A 24902-nucleotide genomic window follows, 5' to 3' on the forward strand; every position below is an offset into this window, starting at 1 on the left:
TCAAAACTATGGCATTTCATTGATTACTAAATAATCCATTTGAGTTTCCGTTAGGTTATGGTAATGGGGCATCAAGTCGTTTTTAGGTCTTGCCAAGGCAGCAGTTGCTCTGTCATTTTGAGACGTGTTGTATTCTGAAAATGGGCTTTAAACTCCACCCATTCCCCCCATGCATTTTATTGACTCCTTTGACTGTCTTTTCAAAATGTTTTTTTTCCATTGGTTAATTTGTTTAGTAGTCCCTCCTTTTCTCCTGCTGTAACCTCCCTAAAAACTGCCCTGTTACATGTGTTGTTTCTCAGTATGTGTCATTTACGCTTTATGAGCACTATTTTGAAGTTTACCTTTTGGGGCTAACCCCTAAGGGCCTTCCTCTAGCAACAACATCTCCTTGGCCTGCAATCCCTCAGGGAAGAAGTGTGGCGCCGCGGCTAGGGCGACTGACTCTGGAATCTGAGGATCTCGGTTCGATCCCCGGCACCAGTGGCAGATTAGCCCAGCACCATGTGACTCTGGGCAATAGCTTGCTTAATCTTCCTGATGGCCCCCAGCGCCTAGAGACCCTTACGGGTGATTGTGCGCTTTACAAATGTGGATTATTATGGCTCTCCTTCCTGGGAGTTATTAGCATGACTCTCCTGGGGGGCAGACATATGTCTCGTGGAGCAGGCTCTATGTGTGCTTGGGAAGGCCAAGAGTGTTAAAGGCAACAAAACTGCACACTACAGCAAGTTACAGTCATTTCGACTTGATGATTGAAATTTTATTTGTAAAATAAAATCATTTACAGTGCATTCATAAAAACAAAACATATTACAGGATCACAGATGAACATAAACCAACTGAAGCAAAAGAGTACAAGGCAATACATGAGATGGCAAAAGTATCCGTTCAGTTTGGCATCAAAACTTTTCAGTCAATTCTAAAAAATAGTAGCTGAACCTGGTAGCTAGAAAAGGAGAAGGGATGGTGCCTGCTGTTTCCTGCTCATGGCAAAGTTGTTTCCTAAGCCCAGCCGAAGCAAACAATTCCCAGGTGCCTGTTGGCTGACCTTCTGTTTGCAGCACGGGGCTAAAATAGCTGAAGTCTGTTGGGGTGAGTTGGTAGGCTCGTTCTTTGAATCTCCGCTCTGGGCAGCCACAAGGTCCATGACCTGAAGCTCAATAGTTGTCCACAACATCGTACAGCATGGATCAGTGTGTCAGCCATTGACTGCACATCGGGTAACTTCACAGTGAGTGATGGCCTTCTGCTCTTTCATAAGGAGGACACCTGTACACAAAGTAATTCTTTTTGAGTGAAAGAGACTATTGAGTAGGTTTTTGCAGGCCCAAAACAATTTGCTTTTTTAATTGCTATTTGGGCTCGGCAAGAGAGCTGATTGCTTGGCTCGGCTCACTCTGCTGTCGGAAGTCATCTGTCCTTCGCTTTCACCGATGTAGGTGCCTTCTCGTAAGGTACACTATGCTGAAGGGAAACACCGGAACAATCGCATTTGTCTATTGCCCTATAGTAGGAAATCAGAATTAAACACTCAACTCAAGTTACTAATGCAGAAAGTCCCTCAAAAGAATTACATAGAATCCTTGGACTATCTCAATATGTCCAGTCACAAGCTTTCTATGATGCACTGAAGAAAGTAGAAGAACACCTCAGCAACAAATCAATGAACATTAAACACAGCAAAGGATCAGCAGAAAACAACCTACGAACAGTGACACTCTAACTGGCTTTATAAAGCTATCCGACACAGAAAATACTGAGCTAACCAAATTATGGAACCAAACTGGATCAAAAGATCCTGTCGTGGCAAAATAAAAAATAAAAATAAAATCGGTATAATTCTCCTACAAGTGTGTGCTAAATCCATGGCATGAAATATACTAAAATAAGTCCGTGGACATAGGAACCTTTCCATCCAAGCCCTTCATCAGAGCCCTCATTAATGAACCAAACCTCAAGCCATCTAATCCAAGCAAATACAGACCAAGCTTCAATGGCCCATTCCTGGCACCACTGATAGAAAGGGAGGCCTTCTCCAGATTTCATGCTTTGTTGAGAACAACATGTTCCATACCAACAATCTCTCAATCAACAATCTGGGTTGCTCCCAAGGAGAGGCACAATCCGAAATTAACGCAATCTGGCACAGCCATGACAGGTTGTTATCAGTGCACGCTGCGGAATCAGGATACCCACAAGCTACTGATGTCTGTACCTTTGTCGACTGTAATCAGTGCAGGCTGGATAACAATGGTTCTTGTATGATGCGGGAATCGCCAAAAACGGACTACACTGTGGCTGTCTGTGATTAGTGCAAGATGGATGACAAGGAAGGGGTGTAACAAAGAAAATAATGCACCTCTGTCCCACTCCAGGACGGGGTCTGGCTCAGATGGCCACTGTCTGAAGAGGGCACTCGAGGGGGTAGAAAGGATTGAGTCAGAAGGACACTGTCTGAAGAGGGCACTCGAGGGGGAAGAAAGGATTGAGTCAGAAGGACACTGTCTCTAGAGGACACTCAAGGGGCACAGAGGGTTAAATCAGAGGGCCATTGTCTGGAGGGGGCACTAAAGAGGGTTGTAGGAACTGGATTCACCAGTTCCCCGGGGGGTAGCTTGGCGCGAGCAGGCAGGCACCCGAAAGCTTAGGTGTTAAATGACCACACAGCACACACATCCACTGAAACAATAAAACGCACGCAATGACGGACACCACACCAGTTAGGTTGATTAAAAATCAATAAGCTTTATCTAGAATTAGAATCAGGGCAATCAACACTCAAGGTATCAAGAACTCATTAGTGCATTTCATTAGAGGAGCAGAGGGAACAGAGCAGAGGGAACATTTCAATCAACAATGCAGCATGTTTCTATAACCATTTTCTTGCAGGAGTAAAGGGGGTGATTCCTTAATCAATACAGCAGATCCCCATAAACATTTCACTCAAGGAGCAACTTGGGAGATAACTGTGGGCATTTCAATCCCCACGTCAGTAAGTCAGAATAAACGTTTCAATAATCACACTAGCAGGCATGAACATTTCATTAGGCAGGAATGACATTTCAGCCCTTAAGATCCAACATTTCCTTAATCTGGAATAACCATTTCACTGAACTGGGATGAACTTTCCATTAATCAGCAGTGGAGCCCCTTGTGGGTAGAGGACCAGGCGACACCTCCTTATCAGGGACCAAGCATCTCATTAGGCATAAAGGACCATTTCATTATGGAAGGAAAATATTTCATAAGGGTAGCAGGGAAAACACTTCATCAGGCCTAGGTCGAGCCTTGAACCCGCAGGAGTAAACATGTCATTCACCCGGTCACATTAGCAATATCCCTTCCCCTAGTCAGGGGTTAACTCCTCTCATGGGGCGGTCACTCAATCCTTCCTGAGGGATCTCGCCCAGTCCCAGTTCAGGGGCGACTAATTAGGGCCAACGGGGCCCAACAACAGTCTTATACAAAAGGGGGCGAACACGGGCCCTCCCAGCAGGGGTGTTACCTCTGTTTGCGAGCCTGCTCGGGCTGTAGGCCGGCTACGGGGCACAGTAGAGCTTCACGGTGCCCCGTGCTGGTGGGCTTCTCTTGAGTGGGGCCAATCAGAGGCCGGTCTCGAAGGGGCGAGGCAGGCGGGCCAATCGCAGTAGAGGCGGGGGCACGCCTATGACGCTGCCGGGCGCCCCGTCACGTGAGGGGTGTGCAGTGGCTTCAGGCCCAGCGCGGCCTAGTCGACGTTCGCGGCGGCCTCCCCCAGGCTCCGGGGGCCGCTGCCAGGACCTTGCACAATCGGGCCGGGCGCGGCCCACAGCCACACGACGGCGGCCCTCTCCTGCACCGGGGGCCGCCAGGGGCAAATGTTGGTGATGTTGACGCCTTTCAGCGTGTGGAGCCACAGCGGGGACAGGCAGGCTCTGGGGGCTCCCTCAATATCGCTGTAAGTCGGGCGGCGCTTTTGGGGACACATCGCTCAAGGGCCTCCACGCCGGGGCACAAATTAGAGCGGCGCTCGGCAGAGATAGCGCTTGGGGCAGGCAGCAGGTTACAGCGCTACTCACAGGCACAGTGGGAGAGCGCTTGGTAGATAATGCAAGCAATATAGCAGTCCCAGCTATCAGGCAGGTCAGTGTTCTAGCGCCAAGGAGGGAGAGCGCTTATCGGCAGTCCAGGCAGTTTAGCAGGGGAGATGAGGCCGGACAGCGCAGGGGCATAGCCTATGACCAAGGGGGCAGAGATGACACAGCCCAGTACCTGGTTGATCCCCAGCAGTCCTTGGGGGCGCTTATGAGTGGTCCTCTCAGCGCTAGATAGTTCCTGCGCCCCTTTGTAGGCAGTTGCTTGAAGAGGGGCGGGGGTTGAGTTGGAGGCTGGAGGCAGGACAGTCTCAGCAGGTCACTGCAGGTGGTCCCTGGGTTCCCCTCCTGCCGGGCCAGATCAGTGGGCTAGTTCAGTGTTCCTCACTCAGCTTGGAAGGCAGCACCTCAGCCCTGTCATTCCCAGTGGCATAGGTTCCTGACTAGGCCCTACCGCCTAAGTCTCCTGCGTAGGTTCCCCCAGGGCAGTGATGCCCCAACTGACTAAAAAGTTTCCCTCCTTTCTTTATATATGCCCAGGTCAGGTGACCACACTCTAAGGCGGCAAAAAGCAGACCCCTCCCCTCTTCTGGAAGGTCCCAGGAGCTTCCCTACTCTGGCTATGGGAGAAAAAGGCGGACTAGTGTTGCAACAATGTTTAAGGGTCCCAGCCAGCTCCTGGCAACTAGGGTGCTACTAAAAAGACCACTCCGCAGTACCAGGGGCCTGTGGCAGCCGTGTTGGGAGAAGAGATCACCTGCACCTTAGCATTGATTAGCAATTGTAAGGCGCCCGGAGACCTAAGGCCAGCGAAAAAGAGGGTGGGAAAAATTAGGCAAGGGCGAAAAAAATAGGGAAAGACCACCCTAGGGCTGACAGGTCTAACAAGGGTAGAAAGGGTTGGGGCAGACGGTCGCTGGCTTACAGATAGTTATGTGAAAGTTTTCAGGTGGAACTGAGCCTACGAAACGAACCTTGAGATTTGAATGAAACTGTTTCTATCCAGTCATTTCCAATGCTTCTTGTGAACTCTTGCATGGCTGCTTCCCGCCTCACTTCCGCGGCTGGGCCCAGCCATTTGGTTTTGCTTTGTTTGCCCCAAGTTGGCAGGGTATGCACAGACGTGGTTACCTTGCTCACTTTGCCACTGGATTCAAGCTAGCCTGGCTGATGACGGCTGATTAACCAGAAACTGGTCCCAGGATGCTTGCTTCCAGTCCAGGCACGACATGGCTTGGCAGTTAGGGCTGGACTGTTCCCATGAGGCACAGGGTCAGACTGATTTGCTTTTGGCCATGTCTGAACTGGGGTGGTGGAGTGAGCTAAAGAATGATGATGGATTAAACCCAGATCAGTTAACTGGGGGTGAGTGCTTGCAATGTTCAACACTCCGTCCATCATCCCCTTTGGTTTTGCTTTATTCACCCTAAGTTGGAAGGGTATGCCCAGACGTGGGTCCCTTGCTCACTTTGCCACTGGATTCAAGCTAGCCTGGCTGATGACGGCTGATTATCCAGAAAACGGTCCCAAGATGCTTGTTTCCGGTCCAGGGAAGACATGGCTTGGCAGTGCGGGCTGGACTGTTTCCATGAGGCACAGGGTCAGACTGATTTTCATATGGCCATGTGTGAACTGTGGTGGCGGAGTGAGCTAAAGAATGATGATGGATTAAACCCAGAAAAGTTGACTGGGGGTGAGTGTGTGCAATGTACAACACTCTGTCCATCATCCCTTTGGTTTTGCTTTGTTCGCCCTAAGTTGGCAGTGTATGCCCAGATGTGGGTCCCTTGCTCACTTTGCCACTGAATTCAAGCTAGCCTTGCTGATGAAGGCCGATTAGCCAGAACCCGGTCCCAGGATTGCTTGTTTCCAGTTCAGGGAAGACATGGCTTGGCAGTTCGGGCTGGACTGTTCCCATGAGGCACAGGGTCAGACTGATTTGCTTTTGGCCATGTCTGAACCGGGGTGGCGGAGTGAGCTAAAGAATGATGATGGATTAAACCCAGATCAGTTGACTGGGGGTGAGTGCTTGCAATGTTCAACACTCCGTCCATCATCCCCTTTGGTTATGCTGGGCCCAGCTGTGTCACGGTTGAACGCCCCTTTGCAGAAATTTCCATCTCCTCTCTCTCATTCCCTCCACCAGAGGGCTGGTCTTCATTGCTTCTCTGTGCTGTGCAACCAGTGGTGAACAAGCCCTTTAAAGATTTCCAGAAGAATACCGCCCCCACCAGCACCGCTGTCATCAGTGACGCCATCAGCAGCAGCAGCCGACCCTGCCAGCTCCTTCCAGGTGGATCTGAAACAGAAACACAAAATATATTACTGTGTAAGATGTAGTAACGGGGAGTCACGCATAAATGAAGAAATATGCGGCTTTAATCGGAAACCCTGGGTATCACAGCAGACTCCTCTACCCCCCACTGGCTCCACTACACCCCCCTCCCCGCCACACCCTCCACGTTCTGCCCCAACATAAAACCTCAGGGCAAAGGATATTACCTACCAGATAATATTACATGTGACAAACCACCTGTGGACAGAGAGGGGGGTGGGGACGAGGAAAGGGGTTCAGACACTCATCAGAACATCCAGAGGTGGTACCAGGCCGGGCTTCTAGACGCCACATGACTCCTGTGACTCAGTATTCACAAGGCATAACTTACAGCCTCAGAGGGCGGCAGGTCCGGTTATAAAGCAAGCCCTGTTGTCTATTTACTTGATTTTATTCATTCATACATTAACAGAGCGGCACTGACTGGCTGCAGTGGTGGGGCCCTGGATGAAAGTGGGGCAAGAACGGGCATGAGTATATCAATGAATATAGAGGGAAGTCTTCATGCCCGACGAATGGCCTGCCCCCCCCCCCTCCCCAGTGAATCTCTAGTGCCAGAGACTTCCACGGACGGGGTACAGACACAGAGCAGCTTCTCTGGACACAGCAGCCCCCCAGAACCAAAGGATCTCAAGCGGACCCCTTTACTTCCGGACTCAGGAGCCCCGAGGTCTTTGCCCGGTCAGCGGGGAGACAAGAGCCACAAAGGGTAAACACAGGGCGGGCACAAACAGCGCTGAGGTGAAGGGAGTAGATGAGTTCATGGCAAAAACAAACTAACCGAGGGGCATATCATCAAGGCGCCGCAATAAAATTATCGCCGCTTTAGCGACCATTTTCGGGCGAAAAGCGGTGATAATTTTGTCGCATGATCAACAAGGTCACACTATCGCGTGAATCCATGCCTCAGCGCCTGTTTCCTTAATTCCCAGCATCTCAACGCAAATGAGATGCATAGTAGGCGTTCCTCACCAAAATAACGTGAGAAATGTCGCTAACAGACATGTCTCCAATCAGCAAGATGCTCGCTAACCTGCGTAGCAATAAGAAAAGTAGCGCTAACCGCGCTTATCGCTCCTTTCCTTACGCCTGCTTTCTTTTTGACTTCCCCATGACAGCCTATGTGAAGTGGATTGTGCGGATGAATCCACCCTGCCCTATCATCAACGGATCGCCTATCAATGTGCGATTATTTCTGGATTCCAGCGATAATCGCACATTTTGCAACTATCGTTGGATGATATGTTGCATTGGAGATAAGCGTTGCTGATAGCACGCTATCTCAGCGATATAATCCAGCGATAGCCTGCGATAATTATCCTCGCACTAAGCGTGCTTAGTGATAATTCTCGATTTGCCCCTGAAAAAGTAAAAAGAAATTTCACACGCACACTTTAGTGATGCGTGCACTTGCATTACTCTCAGTCTCACCAGGATATGCTGGGACACTAGTCACAGGTGGAAGAGGACCCTATCAACAGGTGAGTTTGCACTGTCTGAAAGAGACTACAAGTGCCTACTAGTGCAGGACACAAGACATGAGCTTGAAGGACTGGTGGGGAAGACACAAGAGTCTTGGGGAGGGGAGGTAGTGAAAGTTAGAGCCCCGGGATGTGCCAATGCTTTTCTTTTAGTTTCAAAAGACCAATGGCTGCGCTTCTTCCTTCTCTCTCTCTGATAGGCTACTCATAGCCCCACCCTTCTTCCTAGTTTGATACTGGCTCAAAGCTGTATGTGCAGAACTGTGAACCGACTAGCAGGGACACCCCAATAAATATAACATTCTGTAAAGTGCAGAAAAAAGTGTTGCATTCGATTAATTATAACCAATGTGCATCATAAGAAGTGTGTTAACTCGGTACACATAGATAGGTAAGAACTGAAAAATTGTAATAAATAAGAACAGGGACTCTAGTTTGTATTAGATACGTCCTCAATGAAGGTAAAACAGAAAAGGTTTTTTATTTTAATTTTTTATTAATAAATTGTTATTAGGTGTGTGAGCCCTCGTCATCCATTGGGCTGTTGTTGTGCCACTCACATTTAGCTTCTGCCCACCACACAATTAACCATGGAGCACTAGGTCAGCTACCTTGAGCCATTGATGATGGAAATGTATTGTATACGTTTATATAACACCACATACAATACACACATTAAACAAAAAACAAGGAGAACATGGATCATTATTAACCAACTAAAAAAATATATATTATAATTCAATGTTTACAAAGATACAGCAGATCCCTGCTTTGGTGCTAAACCAAGGTGCCTATTACCAACGCAGGTACCCTTGCACCATAGCGCAAGGATGAATGCGTTGCGGGAATGATTGTAACCTTCCTGCACATAAAATATCACAAATCGCGATTTATAACTTCTATGTGTGCTGCATTTTGCAGCACACATAGAAGTTGCAAATCGTCATTTTTTAATGCTTGTTTCTGTGCAGGAAGAGACACCTTCCTGCACAGAAACAAGCATTCATGGCATTTTGCTGTTTCTGTCTGTGCTGACAACGCAGCCCACATAGAAACAGCAAAAACGGGGAGAAATAAAGCATTTCTGCTTGTTTCACCGTGTTAAGAGCAGGTTTTCCCTGGTCTTAATTTTGGCGCTGCACCATATTTACATCACCCTTGTAAATGAGAAGAAGTGTCAAAATCAATGGGTGTTGAGGCGGAACGCATGCCCCTTGCACGCTGAGTGTAGCATGAAAGGTGGCCTTATTTACAAGGCAAAACCCCTATCGCCACTGGAAAGTCAGTAAAAGGGATGTTCCTGTGGCAATAGCGGCTTGTAAATATGCCCCTCGGCCTCAGGAAGGCTTTCTTTACTTTTGAGTTATTCTGAAGCCCAGACATGGTTGAAGTTGTAAAATGTATGTGTCATAAGAGTAATTACTGTTTTTATGAGTTAGATATTTCTCAGAATCCATTGTGAAAAATGTGCTTTAATTTCCCATTTGAAAACTGTTTTCGATTTATTTTCGGCATCTTTAATAGTTCCTTCAAATCGGGGGTGTTGTAAGATAATAACTGAGCTTAGGTTATGTTCAGACACCACCACTCCCTGATGTTGGCTGACAAGTTTGTCTTTAATAATGGATTTTAAAATGCTGACACCAGCTGAGGGACACCGCAGCCAGTAGCCAAATTAATATTTCTGGTTGCCATTAGTGGTGTAAGGCAGGTTCAAGTGCAAAACAGCTTTGTAGAGTAAATCTTCTTACATTAAGGCGTTTTATGATAGAACTCACTAAAAACTATTCCAATTTTCCAATAGTTTACATTTCCAAACAAAGTAACATTGAGTAACAACATGAATTAATGTAATGCCTCGCGGCCATTAAGGTAGGAATGATGCCCCCCCTCCCCTGTATTTTCATGTGAATCGTTTTATTGCACTTGTTGCTGTAAAGATTCTGTGAGGTAGATGTTCCATGTACAGGTTTGAGTTAAGGTTTTTATTCCCAATAAAACCAGGATAACTGTATTGTTATGTGTAGCTACGACCCAATGGAAGTTAGTGCTTTTACTGTTGAGTCACAAAACCTCGGTCCTCGTGATGTTCATCTGAAGGTTATTGTCAATGTTGTAGACATGACGCCCGACAGCTGTCACTGTAAACCCATCTGAGTAGAGGGTAGGATGACAAGGTGTTAGAAACTGGGCTGCTTTGCAGATGTCCCCACAACATTTTGCCCCATTTTAGCCTGCTAGATGCTGGTGTTTGCCTCTCATGCTAACCAGGCCCCAGTGCTTGTGCTGTGTCCCCTAACAGTGATGTTAAATTGGTACACCCGATTGGCAAGGTACTTTGCCCCCTTTTAATCCACTAGTAGATGGTTCAAGGAGTACATGTAACACCGTGCCTCAGCTCTTTCATCGAGAATACTCATGCTTTAGATCCCCACCAAGCGGGCTTTCGTCCCGCACATTTAACAGAGTCTGTCATACTCTCTCTGATGGATGACCTTAGATGTAGAGCTGATGCCAATTCCACTCAGGCCTTGGTTCTCCTGGATCTCTCGGCCGCCTTTGACACGGTCGATAACACCATCTTGATCGACCGTGTCTAGAGTGCTGGCCTCCGGGGCTCCTCCCTGGCTTGGATTTCCTCATTTTTGGAGAACCGCCAGCAGGCCGTTCAGCTGGCTGGCTTCTCTGGGGCCCCTCAACCTGTCATCTGTGGGGTCCCCCAAGGTTCCTCTCTCTCTCCTCTTCTTTTTAATTTGTACATTTATCCTCTCATCTTTGTCCTTCAAAAATTGGATGTCACAGTATATAACTATGCTGATGACCTCCAACTGATCTTTAACATCTCTTCTCCTTCTGTCTCAAATTTTCAATCAGTTATGTTGTTTATCAGTGACTGGATGAACTTTATCGACCGTAAGCTCAATCCCAATAAGACTGAGCTGGGAAACAACCTTTACAATGCAAATTTTACAACGCACTACCATTACAACGAAACTTTTACAACGCAACATCCATTACAACGCATGTTTTTACAACGCAGTCATTACAACGCATGACACTACAACGCACACCACTACAACGCATGCCATTACAACTCAGTCATTACAACGCATACCATTACAACGCATAACTTACCATCCAACACTTACCCTACTGTTGCACCCCCTGGAGTTAGAATAGTAATTTTTACCCCTACACTATCCAACACTTACCCTACTGTTGCACCCCCTGGAGTTAGAATAGTAATTTTTACCCCTACACTATCCAACACTTACCTTACATGCAATGTAATGTAATGCGTTGTAATGGTATGCGTTGTAAATGTAGTATGCGTTGTAGTGGAATGCGTTGTAAAGGTAGTTTCAAAGAATTCGTTGTAATGGTATGCGTTGTAATGGTGTGCGTTATAATGGATGTTGCGGTGTAAAATATGCGTTGTAAAGGTAGGCGTTGTAAAAGTATGCGTTGTAACGTCATACATCCGACTGAGCTTGTACTCACGGGTGGTGTTCCAAGTACCTGGTCCCCCATCTTTTGGCCCTCTTCTTTTGGCCCGTCTCCCTCTCCCTCTGCTTCTGTTAAAAGCCTTGGTTTTAAAGTTAGCAGCGACCTTTCTATGCACAATCAAGTTAGTGCTGTGGTCTCATCCTGCTTTCTTAACCTACGTACTATACGCAAACTTTCCCATTTTTTCTCTATCGAGGCACTTAAACTAATCTTGCTAGCCATGGTTACATCTCGTCTGGATTACGGGGATGCTCTGTACGTCGGAATACCGTCGTGCGAGCTTCGCCGCCTCCAGCTAATTGAGAACCAGGCGGCAAGGTTGGTTTATAAACTGCCCAGACATCATCACATCACTCCACTTTTAAAATGTTTACATTGGCTTCCACTTTCCGAACGTTCCCTTTTTAAACTTGGTTGTTTGATTTTCAAGGCCTTAGCTGGCTCTGCGTCTGACTTTGTAGCCGATACACTCAAGCATTATGTCCCCACCCGCAACCTCCGGTCCTTATCTAAAAATCTTTTGTGCATTCCCCGCTGTAGAAGGAAGAAACACGGCGGCATGAGTTTTTCCTTCTTGGCCCCCTCCTTTTGGAATTCCTTACCCCTTAGTATTCGGACTATTGCTCTCTATATGGATTTTCGTAGGGCTCTGAAGACCTGGAATTTCCTACAGGCTTTTGCCGAGTAGACATCCCTCCATTCACTCATGTCCTCAGCGCCAAGAAACCGCTTGGTCTACGTGCGCTCTACAAGTACCTTCAACTTCAACTTCAACTTCTACCCAGGGCCAGGGTGGTAAAGAGGTCACCAGGGTTGCAGCACTGTAGCGTGCAGAGGTTAATTTGTAAAACAATAAGTGCCAGGGCCCTTGTCAGCAGGCCACTGCATCTTGCACCACCCACTGCCCCTGCCAGCGTTGCCAATTACAGTACCAACACAACTATTAACCATCGCACTCCTACAAGTGTGGCAATTCATACGTTTTGCTTATTCCCAATGTTGACAGACAGAGCCACCATGTGGCAGACTAACTATCAACAGTGCTAAGAATTAAGTGCCAGTGCCGAGCACCGGAAACCACGGCCTCAAATTAAGCGATGGATTGTGCCTCCTTGTGTGACCCAAGTAAACGTATGTGTGCAGATCTGCCATTGCAGCCCTGCAAGAACAGTCTTTCTGCTCAAGAGTGACTCTGCAAACACCATGTGCTACAGAGACCCACCACTGCCTAATATAAGTAAGGTTGTCCTTTTAAGCACAGGAGGTTGAGTGCTTTATAGTAAAGGTGCAGATATATATTTATACATACATATCCCTTCAGTAACCCTTTAAAGCAAGGTTTTACTGTAAGTGACCAGCGGGACATTGAGTAACATGGGCTGGGTACTGGGGAAACTTGAGATTGCCAGCTCTATTAAGGAATGACTGAATTGTGTTATGTTTGGTGTCAAACACTGTGATTATTGTGTCAAAGGTGATCTGGCATGCATGTTGGTGCCTCCCTGAGTGGGTGCCCCTCTTGGATACAAAGCTCTAATGCCTCTGCGGGCTACTCCGAGCCATTTGCCCCCAAGACAAAAGTCTGCCCTCCTGGTGGGACGGACTGGCAGGACAGAGATAAGGGTCTGGGCAGAAATGAAGTCACATCTCTGCCCTCCCAGGATGGATAGTGCTTACAGTGATCAAGGTGGTAAAGTCAAATGCTTCACTGCCCTTGATATGCTATTACCTTGACCCCCACCCGAAGACAAAGCCATTCCTGCTCTGTCCAGCCCGACAGGTGGGAAAATTTGTTATGCAGGAGGTGTACACATACAGCTAAGCAAAGGCTCTGCCATGTTAGAAGACCCTAGATTAGATGACTCTGGGTGGAAAGGTGAAATACAACCAAAGGATGTTGTCACCACAGGGGCAGGTTAGCCGCAGGGACCAGTAGCCCATTGGCCACTGTCCCTCACACTCTTAGCACCCACTAAACCAGGATTTCAGGGGCTCCCCCCACACGAGAACCTCAGCTCTGACTATGAATCCAAGAAGAAGCACAAAGAAGACTCTGTCACCAAAAACAGGACCTTGGACTCTGCCCCAGTGCAAAGAGAGGACACTTAAGTGCTCTGAATAGACTATATACTGGAATTGTGTGTTCGACGGGTGTCCGTGACAAAAGCTAGATGCTCCCTGCAAGATGGACTTCAGTGGACAAAGGAAACCGAAGCAGACTCCCAAGGCCAGTCGAGAGTTAGCCTGAAGAAAGTGGTGTCCTGCAAATCCAGAGAGGTAGCCAAGCTTTCGCCAATTTTCAAGCAGCTCCTCCACTTCTTTCGACCTCCAACCGCAGAAGCAACCGTGGATTACATTTGCCGCAGCCAAGGCTTGGTGATCCCTAGTCAGGTGATCTACCCCTTGAACGACATCTCCTGACCGAGAGCAGCTCATAGCAGCCGACGTTTTCAATGACCCAGCTGCTGTGTTCCTGCATCCTGAAGTTGGAGTCGCCGAGTGTGCAGCAAAGCGTCTTTGGTGCAACCTGCCCCGGTGATTCACAGTTGCCAAGCCACCTCTGCACCCGGAGCCGCAGAGGAAGGCAGAAGAAAGCAAGCTCTTGAACCTGGGTCCTAGGACCCCAAATAACTCTACTCTGCTTGGGCAGAGCAGTACTCCAGTGCTGTACGTTTGACAGTTTGCACAGATCCCTTTCAGTACCACGGACAGCCAAGTCGCCCCTGCACCCGGACCCCCTGGGCAAGCTAAGGAATTAACGTCTGTGGGAACTTGATTGTGGGGATCGCATGACCTTATCTACTAGACGATTAGTTTGAACTCAACCTGCAAGTGACCGAGTGTCACCTTTGTTTTCCCCCCCTTCACTTCAATGGGACCTGTTTCATCGAAAAGTGCATCTAATTTGTAAAGCATTACAAATTCATAACTCCGGTTGTATGTATGATAAAAAGTTCATATTGGTGTCTATATTTATATAAAAATACACTCTATTTTAATAAATTGTGTCAGATTACTTTTGAGTCGTCTCAATTTCTTATGAACCCTAATGTCACTGTAAAATCCTTAACACATGTTCCTCTAGTATTGCCCGGCTGATCTTTGCCACACAACCTGGATTGATTAAGGATTATTGTTGTTGAATCTAAGTATCATCCACTGTGCAGTGTGAGAATATTACATGGTAAGACACCAGCCACACCACATAATATTTCACCCTGGAACACAAGGTCATCTGAGTAAGCTAAGACAGATGGCAGTACATTGGCTAATTTGGAAGCATTTCCAGAGTTAGGTTGGCATATTGCAGCTGGGTCAGATATGTAAATGGAACAGAGCAGCGGTGCAAAAATAACCCCTTATTTTATACCAATCTTAGGAAATATCTTTGGTGAAATCCCTTGTCCTCATACAGTTTTACCCCGACCTATGCAACCCTGTGTTGTTTGATCCGTAAATGCAATAAATCTCGATCAATACCCCAGCAATTCAGTTTAGACCAAAGACTGTGCCAGTCAACCTCATCGAAAGCTGTGGAAAAGTTTAAAAAGCAAGCAAAAATATTCCTAGATTTAGAAGATCTTGCTTTTTGGGTTAAAATTCCACCAGTATTATTAGAGGCCAACCTGATGGAAAGTTAAAGTTTTTCACTTTCTACTCAATCTTCCAGATGTGACAGCAGATATTTGCCAAAGATTCTCCCATCTGCATCAAGAAGTGAATGAATCGATAGCTCTGTGGTGTGTCTTGTGTACCTCCTTTATAAATGGGTGTAGTTTTAGAGCCTTTCCATGACGGCAAAACCTGAAGTGTGGTATCACTGTGTTAAAAGTAGGTTCCACCAATGAGGTCCAATGCTCTAGATGACATTTTATGATAGCTGTTGGGAGTCCATTTGGTCTGGGAGTGTGCTTAGTTTTGCTTTCTTTAATGATAGGTGTGATGACCTTGTTAGTTGTTAGGTAACAAGACATGTGTTATGTTATGTTATAATGTATTTATAACGAGCACTAATACTCATGAGTGTCCTGGCGCGGAAAGTGACCGTGACGAAGTGGAGCAGAGAATTTAGATGGGCTGATTAAAAAGGAAAGTTTTAAGTTGTTTTTTAAAGAGTCTGAGATCCTGAATATACCGTAGTTCCGAGGGAAGGGAGTTCCATGCTACTGCTGCTTTAACGGAGAGGGACTGACCCCCAGGCGCGTCCTACGGAATCGGGGGATCGCCATCGGTCATTGGGTGTCTGAGCGCAAAGTTCTGCTGGGGGCATAGAAAGGGAAGCGCTTCCTGATATACGATGGTCCTAAACCATGCAGGGCTCTGTGAGCCAGAGTGAAAGCTTTAAATTGCACTCTGTGGGCCACAGGGAGCCAATGCAAAGCTGTCTGACGCTTGATCTTCCTGAGATGTTAAACAGAAGTCTGGCCGCGGCATTCTGTATAGTTTGCAATTTTTTTGACAGGTAACCAGGGATGCCAATGTACAGGGCATTGGCATAGTCAATGCGGGAGAGAATGAGGGCACGGGCGACCATTTCCTTGGCTGACATAGGTAGCAATGGGAAGAACCTTCTTAGTGATTTAAGAGTACCAAAGCAGACTCCGGTTTCTTTTCCTGGCGGTCGATGAAAAAGGTGGCAGCCAGACCTGCTGAGTGCACTCCTCCAGAAAGGATTTCATTCAATCTCAGGCAGGGCCGATAATGCCAATGTTTGAAAGTCGGGTGAGAAGGTTGTTTATTGTTCGTTGGGCAAGTTTAGGAGATCTATAAATCACAATGTGAAAAAGACATCTGGGTATAATTAGTGATACTGTTGTGGTACTGAGGACTAATACGGGTTTTTTCTTAATTTTGCTTACTTTTTTGATCTTAACAACTTCCCCTGACGAAGGGCCAAGAAAGGCCCGAAATGCATTGGGAATATAAATATAGCTGTCTTTCATGAATTACATGTTCTTGACGTGAAGTAGCACGAGGCCTGGATGGGCACAACTATTTTATGTGAAGCTAAAGGATATGTGGACTGTTTTCATCGTGTTTACGCAAGAAAAGTTTGATTATATGTGGAAAAAACGACAGAATAAAAGCAAACTTTAATCAAAACAAGATTGTGACGTGCTCTGTAGAAGCTGTGCGATTGGTTTTGCACCAGAGTTCTACTGCAAGGTATTGATTCAACGTCATTTACATGTGCTGAGGCGAGGCATGCTACCAGTCTGCACGCATAAAAGGATTCTTTCCCTAAAAACTGGAGAAAAAACGATAAACAGGTGTGCAACTGCTCCTTCCTGTACATTTTCAACTATTGAAAAGCGACATTTTCAGAATTGCGATTTAAATCCGACCTTACCATTAAAGTGGATTTTAAATTCCAATTCATTAGACACCAACTCATCATATCTACCTGCTCCCAATTGAAAGTTAGCACTTATTAAATGTAGTAAGGTTATCCAATGTTATACTATGGGAGAGGCAGTGTAGTAGACAAACATTCATTTAAGAGTTTTTTATTATCAGGACATGCAAAACTTAAAATTTCATGTCCTAGTTTTTAAATACACTGCATCCTGCCCAAGGGTTGTCCAGGGCCTAGCTTAGGGATGCCGTATATGTAGTAAGAAGGAAGGTTTCGGCCTAGCAAATAGGTTAGCTTGCCACGTCGAAATGGCAGTTTAAAACTGCACATACAGGCTCTGCAGTAACAGGCCTTAGACATGATAAAGGGCCACTGAAGTCAGTGGTACAATCAGAGCTGCAGACCCATGAGTACCATTTGATTTATAGGCCCTAGGCTCATGTATTGCACTCTACTAGGGTCTTATAAGTAAATCTAATATGCAAACTGTGGATAAACCTATTGCTATCATGTTGGAGGTAAAGAGCACATGCACTTTAGCACCGATTATCAGCGGCAAAGTGTCAATGGAACAAATGATGAATGAGGAGGGACTAACACGCCTCAATCCAATCGGAAGGCAGAATTTAAGACAAAAGCCAATGGGCAGAGAATGGGTGGAGCTTCCACAAGGCTTCCACACTACAGTATATACTGCAATGCTCGCAAAGGGATGGCAGCGCATTTGCACTGCAACGCTAGGCGAGACCTAAAAAGTAACAATTCAGCATTTTGCAAAATCCAGCCCCGACAATAGCGGCGAGTCAGGCTGCTCATTTCTCACTCTGCGCTAGCCACCTTCGTGCGTGTATGAAGTCTGCTTACTGCTATGGTGTGAATTTGCGACACTGTGCATTTTTAAAAACTGTATTTTATTTACCTGCTGTCTCCCTCGCTCTTGACCCCGTTCCGCCACGGCTGTGTGCCGATCGAGCGGAGGGTCATTCAAGGAGCAACACGCCCTTCACTACTTCCTGTTCGCCACGCTGCTGACGCAGGTCAGCGCGCTAGCTCTTACAACGCTCCAGGCTATTTTTAGAGGTGGGCTCTCGCATTTCTGGTGACAATAGCGGCGAGTCAGGCTGCTCATTTCTCACTCTGCGCTAGCCTCCTTCGTGCGTGTATGAAGTCTGCTTACTGCTATGGTGGGAATTTGCGACACTGTGCATTTTTAAAAACTGTATTTTATTTACCTGCTGTCTCCCTCGCTCTTGACCCCGTTCCGCCGCGGCTGTGTGCCGATCGAGCGGAGGGTCATTCAAGGAGCAACACGCCCTTCACTACTTACTGTTCGCCACGCTGCTGACGCAGGTCAGCGCGCTAGCTCTTACAACGCTCCAGGCTATTTTTAGAGGTGGGCTCTCGCATTTCTGGTGACAATAGCGGCGAGTCAGGCTGCTCATTTCTCACTCTGTGCTAGCCTCCTTCGTACGTGTATGAAGTCTGCTTACTGCTATGGTGTGAATTTGCGACACTGTGCATTTTTTAAAACTGTATTTTATTTACCTGCTGTCTCCCTCGCTCTTGACCCCGTTCCGCCACGGCTGTGTGCCGATCGAGCGGAGGGTCATTCAAGGAGCAACACGCCCTTCACTACTTCCTGTTCGCCACGCTGCTGACGCAGGTCAGCGCGCTAGCTCTTACAACGCTCCAGGCTATTTTTAGAGGTGGGCTCTCGCATTTCTGGTGACAATAGCGGCGAGTCAGGCTGCTCATTTCTCACTCTGCGCTAGCCTCCTTCGTGCGTGTATGAAGTCTGCTTACTGCTATGGTGGGAATTTGCGACACTGTGCATTTTTAAAAACTGTATTTTATTTACCTGCTGTCTCCCTCGCTCTTGACCCCGTTCCGCCGCGGCTGTGTGCCGATCGAGCGGAGGGTCATTCAAGGAGCAACACGCCCTTCACTACTTACTGTTCGCCACGCTGCTGACGCAGGTCAGCGCGCTAGCTCTTACAACGCTCCAGGCTGTTTTTAGAGGTGGGCTCTCGCATTTCTGGTGACAATAGCGGCGAGTCAGGCTGCTCATTTCTCACTCTGTGCTAGCCTCCTTCGTACGTGTATGAAGTCTGCTTACTGCTATGGTGTGAATTTGCGACACTGTGCATTTTTTAAAACTGTATTTTATTTACCTGCTGTCTCCCTCGCTCTTGACCCCGTTCCGCCGCGGCTGAGTGCGCCGATCGAGCGGAGGGTCATTCAAGGAGCAACACCCCCTTCACTACCTCCTGTTCGCCACGCTGCTGACGCAGGTCAGCGCGCTAGCTCCTCCCTCCCCTCTGGGTATTTACAATGGTGACATGGCGGAAGCGTAGCGGACGAGCGCAGCGGGCCGCCGACTTCGCGCCAAAGTTAAGCCCGTCTGCGGCCGACCGCGCCCAGCGGCCTTCCATTATGCCCATCGTATTACCTATTCCTTTAAGGATCTCTTCACCCTCCAACACTCCGGCCCACTCAAACCCTGCGCCATCAGCGCAGCTCGGGATTGTGGCATCTTGAGTCCCCTGGGATCCCATCCAGGTAAACAAGATTTGCGGCTCCCCACTAACTGTAGTGATCCTTCCATCACTTCACCAGTTGCTGGGCCATCAAAACCACATTCCCTGGCAATAGTCTATCTTAATACTCGTTCGCTGATGAAGCACCAGCTCGAAATATTCCAGAGGTTGGATGATAATAACGTTGACATCCTTCTCCTTTTGGAGACCTGGCTAACTGATGACTCTACTCCAGACATTCTCGCTGCTATCCCGACTGGTTATTATATCTTACAGACTTACAGAGCCGTGGGCAGAGCAGGCGGGGGGGTTGCTGCTATTATTCATTCCCAATATAAGTTTACCATTTTGGAAACCAGCATCCTTCCCAAAACGGATATTCTTACTCTGAAATGTATTTCTCCCAGGTTTTCTTTCATTTGTGTCCTTGTCTACAGACCCCCTGATAATATGCCTCTCTTCTCCCAACAGTTTGGTGATATCATCTCTCGGCTAGTCATCAACTCCTTGTTATTGGCGATTTTAACTATTGGCCATTAGACCCTTGCGAAAGTGGCCTCTCCGAGGATTTCACCGATCTTTTACTTGGTCTGAATTGTAAGCAGCACATCACTGTAGCCACCCACAACAAGGGCCATATCCTCGATCAAGTTTGGACAGCCAATCTTGACATTTCCCCCCCTTTAGTATATCCTTGTTCCTGGTCGGATCACTTTTTTATTTCTTTTTCTGTGAAATTAATCTTACCCTGTCGCCCTCTCCCTACTACTAACTTTACTGCACGCAACTGGAAACATGCCAACATTACAGATTTCCACTCAATCTTAGCCACGTCGGTCCCCAGTGACATGACCTCGACATCTGCCCAGGCTGATGCTCTCGATCAGTGGCTGGGGCATGTAAGCGACGTAGTGGCACCGCTAAGAACCATCAAAATTAAACGTCCTCACGACGCTCAGCGTTGGTTTACGGATCAGCTGAAACTGGACAAACTGGCTCTCCGTCAAGCAGAGCGTAGTTGGAGGCGTAACTATGACCCTTCATTAAGAACTGCTTATGTTGATCTACTAAACCTCTACAAAAATCCATCTTACAAGCAAAAACTGCCTACTTTTCACAGAAAATTCTCAATTCTGCTTCCAAAACGAAAGATATTTTTCAATTTGTAGAGGAACTCTCGGTCCCAGACCGTGTCACTGCTCAACCTTTACCTGCACAAACTCTTTGTGACTCTCTCAACTCTTTCTTTATTGATAAAATTATCACTATTAAAAATAACATTCCCCTTCCTTCCGTATCAACTGTTTTTTCTTTACCCCCTCTGAATCCCTGTTGTTTTAATGCATTCCCTCCTATTTTCCTGACTGAGTTCATCTCTTTAGTACATACGTTGGGCTTGGGTTCCCCCAATGACTGCTGTCCCCCTCAAATTCTGAAAGCCGCCTTTTTGGCTTGCCCTGATCCCCCCTTGGCACTTCTTAACAGCTCGCTTGCCACAGGTTCTGTCCCTGATGCTTTCAAACAGGCGGTTGTGATCCCCATACTCAAAAAACCTGGCGCTGATCCATCTGTCCTGAGCAATTATCGGCAGATCTCCCTCCTCCCCTTCCTGGGGAAAATTTTGGAGACCTATGTTACCCGCTGCCTCAGCGCATTCATTGAAGGGTCTTCTTTTCTAGATGACCAGCAAGCCGGTTTTAGACCGTCTCACTCTACTGAAGCTGTCATCGTGGCCGTAATGGATGTACTGAGACAAGGCACCGATAAGAACCTGGCTCAGGCTCTTGTCTTATTAGATCTGTCGGCTGCCTTTGACACGGTCGATCATGCTATCTTGATCGACCGTGTCAACAATGCGGGTATCCAGAGATTGGCTTTAACCTGGATTAGGTCCTTTTTGCACCAACGCTCCCAATCAGTTCATCTGTCTACCTACTCACCCTCTTATGCTGCACTTTCCTGTGGTGTTCCCCAGGGTTCTGCTTTCTCACCTCTTCTATTTAATCTTTACATGCAACCCCTTATTGTTTCTCTCCGTCACACCCCCGTCACTATTTTCAACTATGCGGATGATTTACAGTTGATTTTTCCTGTTGATTCTTCCCCTTCTTCCTGTGCCAATTTCCAATCCACCATGATTGCCATCTCTGAGTGGATGCACATCAGCCAGCTGAAGCTCAATCCCAACAAAACAGAGTTAGTATTAACCGGAGGGACAGCCAACTCCTGGAGCCCCAGTTTTTGGCCCTCCGCTCTTGGCCCTCCGCCCTGCCCTGTCAACTCGGTGAAGAGCCTCGGTGTGATTATATCTAGTGACTTATCTATGAGACCTCAAATTAATGCTGTTACATCTTCCTGCTTTTTCCATCTCCGCAGGATCTGCAAAATCCGTAGGTTTCTTACGACTGAGGCTCTCATACTATTATGGCTCTGGTCACCTCCCGTATTGACTATGCTAACTCTCTTTATGTTGGGATTCCTGCTTACCACCTTCATCGGCTTCAGCTGGTACAGAACCAGGCGGCGAGACTGGTCTTTCAACAGCCCAAACATCAACATGTCTCGCCCCTGTTGAGGAAATTGCACTGGCTTCCAGTGGCTTCCCGTTGCATTTTCAAGTTGGGCTGTACTGTCTTTAAGGCCCTTCTTGCTCTTGCTCCGGCTTTCACTTCCTCCTGCCTCAAGCGCCATATTCCCTCAAGAAACCCTTGGTTCAACTACCCACAATCTTTTGATTGTCCCCAGGTACAAACGTAAAAAGCATGGTGGCTCGTGCTTTTCGTTTCTTGCCCCTGCACTGTGGAACTCCCTCCCTATTTCACTCCGACTTTGCCCCAACTATTCTTGTTTTCGTAAATTACTGAAAACTCATCTTTTTCAATTAGCTTTTGAGTAATATTGCTGTCCGCTCCCCTGTTATTGTTTATGAGCGCCATGAAACCATTTGGTGTCTGTGCGCGGTAAAAGTTATTTTAACATAACATAACATAACAACAATAAACCATCACATTCTTCAGTAGGCTCATGTGACCGTCGACCTCGCATACAAGCTTTACCTCCTGTTCTGAGAGTGCGTGTACTTACCATACTCCACAGTCGCAATCACAGTCACTGGCAGGCTGCTGTGAATCACATGGTATTCATAACTCCTCACATCATCTCCTTCCTGAACTTCTACTTTTGTCCTGACCTGGAAGGTTCCATCAGGGTTTGGCAGGAGCTCCTTCGACTCCCAGGGGATCTCTACACCATCCCGGACCCACTTCACCTCAATTTCTCGGGGGTAGAATCCATATGCATAACCGATAAGAAAAGTGTGACTGCCGCTCTTTCTTTGTGAAACCATTGTTTGAGGAGTAACTGAAAGGAAACAGAATAACTACAATTATACAATTTAAAAAATTGAAAAGGACTTAATGTAATACCAGTTCTTCTACAATTACCATGTTATTTATTCTAGGTCCCTGGTATCACATTTACCACTAGTAGTCATATTTGTAGCCCACTCATTGCATCTTGCAACTTAACAATGTCTTCTTGTGCATAGTACTGTATCTTCCTTTACTTACCCAGAGTGTTCAGGGAGTTTCATGTGCCTGCTGTTACATTACATGCCCTTTAGTATCGTTCCATGACTCTTCAGGGCTGTATGTTCTGTGCTTGACAGTTTGAGCAGCTGAACAAGGAAGGAGAATCTGAGGTGTTCTGGGTTCCTTTAGTCAACAAATCTTACTACATTTCAGAAGACTTGGCTACTCCTCATAACACCCGACAGAAATGGGGGACGTGGCCTAACAAGATGGCCACGTAGACATTTGTCGGAGCTCCCTTCGGCAGCCTAATAATCTGACCGCAGTCCATAAAACAGGCAGACTAGGCAGGGTAATAAGGCCTGCTCCCACAGTGAAGGAAAACAGCTGAATAAAGCTGATAACAAAGAGAACAGCAAGATAAAGGAGGACACTTCAGGAAGACGGGCAGCGCAGCAACCTGAAGACACGGGACGATAAGGCAGGATACAAAGAAGGCCAAAAGAGGCATCATTAAGTGGAAGAGAGAAGTTAAGACTCAAGAAGAAACCCTAGAATCACCTGTAGACTACAGAGGTGACGCGAGGCCAAGGAGGAAGGTACACCCACTACGATCCAAATCTGGGACCTGGATTCCAAGTGGAGGTGATGATGCAGCCGGAACGCTGCCGGAGGGGTACTGCAGGTCTCCGGGGCTCGCTTCTGTTTCAAGCGGGCGGCCTTTGTGTGCCATGGGACCCGATTAGACCAGAGACCAGGTGGACTCCGATGTAAGGAACCGAGAAGCAGGGCTGAGGGCCGAATGTGCATGAAAGGCAATGCTGCCGGGGTAACGAGACGTGCGAAGCGGAGGCAAATGGAAGCTACCAGACAATCGAGGAGCGGAGGAAGGCCGGTAAACGATTGACAGACTAATTTGTGTCCCCACCTTTAGCACCCTGTCTAACCCATTTAAAAATATGATGAGCAAGAACTGGAACATCGTCCAATGTGGAGGTTTGGACATAGATCGACCAATGTACTCCTTCAGGAAAGCAAGGAACATAAGAGACATGGCTGTGCACACATGACCAAAAACTGAATGTACGGGGTCCCAACAGACACACACCGTGGAACCTTCCTCCTCCCTCAGGACACTCCCAGTGTGGATCCTGCAGTGTGTGCCATTTTACCAAAAAGTCAAAAGTACTGGATTTGGGAATGCAAACAGTGGGGACAGGAAGGCGTAACTAACTTCAACTCCACAAATGTTATCTATGTGATCAAGTGCCCAGGTGGACTACAGTAAATTGGGATGTCGACACATACAGTGTGCATTCGTATTTGCACAATTCGATGCAGAAGGGACTCCACGAAGATGACTTTCGATTACATTGAGAAAAGCTACAATGCTGACCAGCTAGAGTGGTCTGTTATAGAAAAGTTGTCACACAAGCATACAGACATGACAAAAGCACTTGTGAAATTAGTGATATAAAAACAGGTTTAGAAAAAATACAATTATGTGACCTGAATCAGCAGGTTTCCAAATCCTCTGCAATTCACGGAGTGCTGATAACATCTGTTATGCATGAGGAAGACACCTCACTTCACCTGGCGACAGCTCAGGAAAATGAGGCCCCACTCTGTCCGTCTGTATCACTGGCCTCGTCAGACAGCTCTGACAAGGTGAGGTGAGGTGTCCTGTTGATTCTGGGCACATGGTTGCATTTTTTCCAACCCTGTTTTTATATCACTAATTTCACAGTTAATACAGTAGCAATATATATATACTGTTTGGTCCTGAAGAAAGCCAAGGATTAAATTGGATCCAATTGGCTGAAACATGTAGACCTTTTTTTATCGAGTGACAGTTATTATGTCAAAACTCTCTTTGTACGGTTTTCTTTTTGGGAAGTAGGAGATACCATAACAATTTTTCTCTCTTGCTGTTCAATTTTAATTCACTTTTCTCACTTAAATACAGTACACCTCTTCTCATCTAGTGGATCTGATTGAGCATGTTAGTGCGCTATACGTATTTGTGGAAACATCCGTGAGCTCCCCTTTCTTGTTGAAAGGGTTGTAGCCCTTGGCACCA

At 47.0% G+C, this 24902-nt stretch overlaps 1 protein-coding gene across 2 annotated transcripts in view; it reads right to left on the minus strand.

Annotated features, from left to right (window-relative positions):
* Positions 1-2305: 2305 nt before the first annotated feature.
* The window catches only part of LOC144752898 (patr class I histocompatibility antigen, A-2 alpha chain-like), a 432525-nt gene continuing 409928 nt past the window's right edge, over positions 2306-24902 (minus strand). For both annotated transcript variants that reach the window (XM_078640723.1, XM_078640724.1), the window contains 2 exons: positions 22377-22652; positions 2306-6375 (listed from right to left, as the gene is read on the minus strand). In XM_078640723.1, coding sequence (XP_078496849.1) covers positions 6143-6375; positions 22377-22652 — 509 coding nt within the window. In that variant the 3' untranslated portion in view covers positions 2306-6142. The remainder of the gene's footprint in view (positions 6376-22376; positions 22653-24902) is intronic.

The sequence above is a fragment of the Lissotriton helveticus genome, chromosome 5_1 (genome assembly GCF_964261635.1).
Source record: "Lissotriton helveticus chromosome 5_1, aLisHel1.1, whole genome shotgun sequence".
Classification (NCBI taxonomy): domain Eukaryota; kingdom Metazoa; phylum Chordata; class Amphibia; order Caudata; family Salamandridae; genus Lissotriton; species Lissotriton helveticus.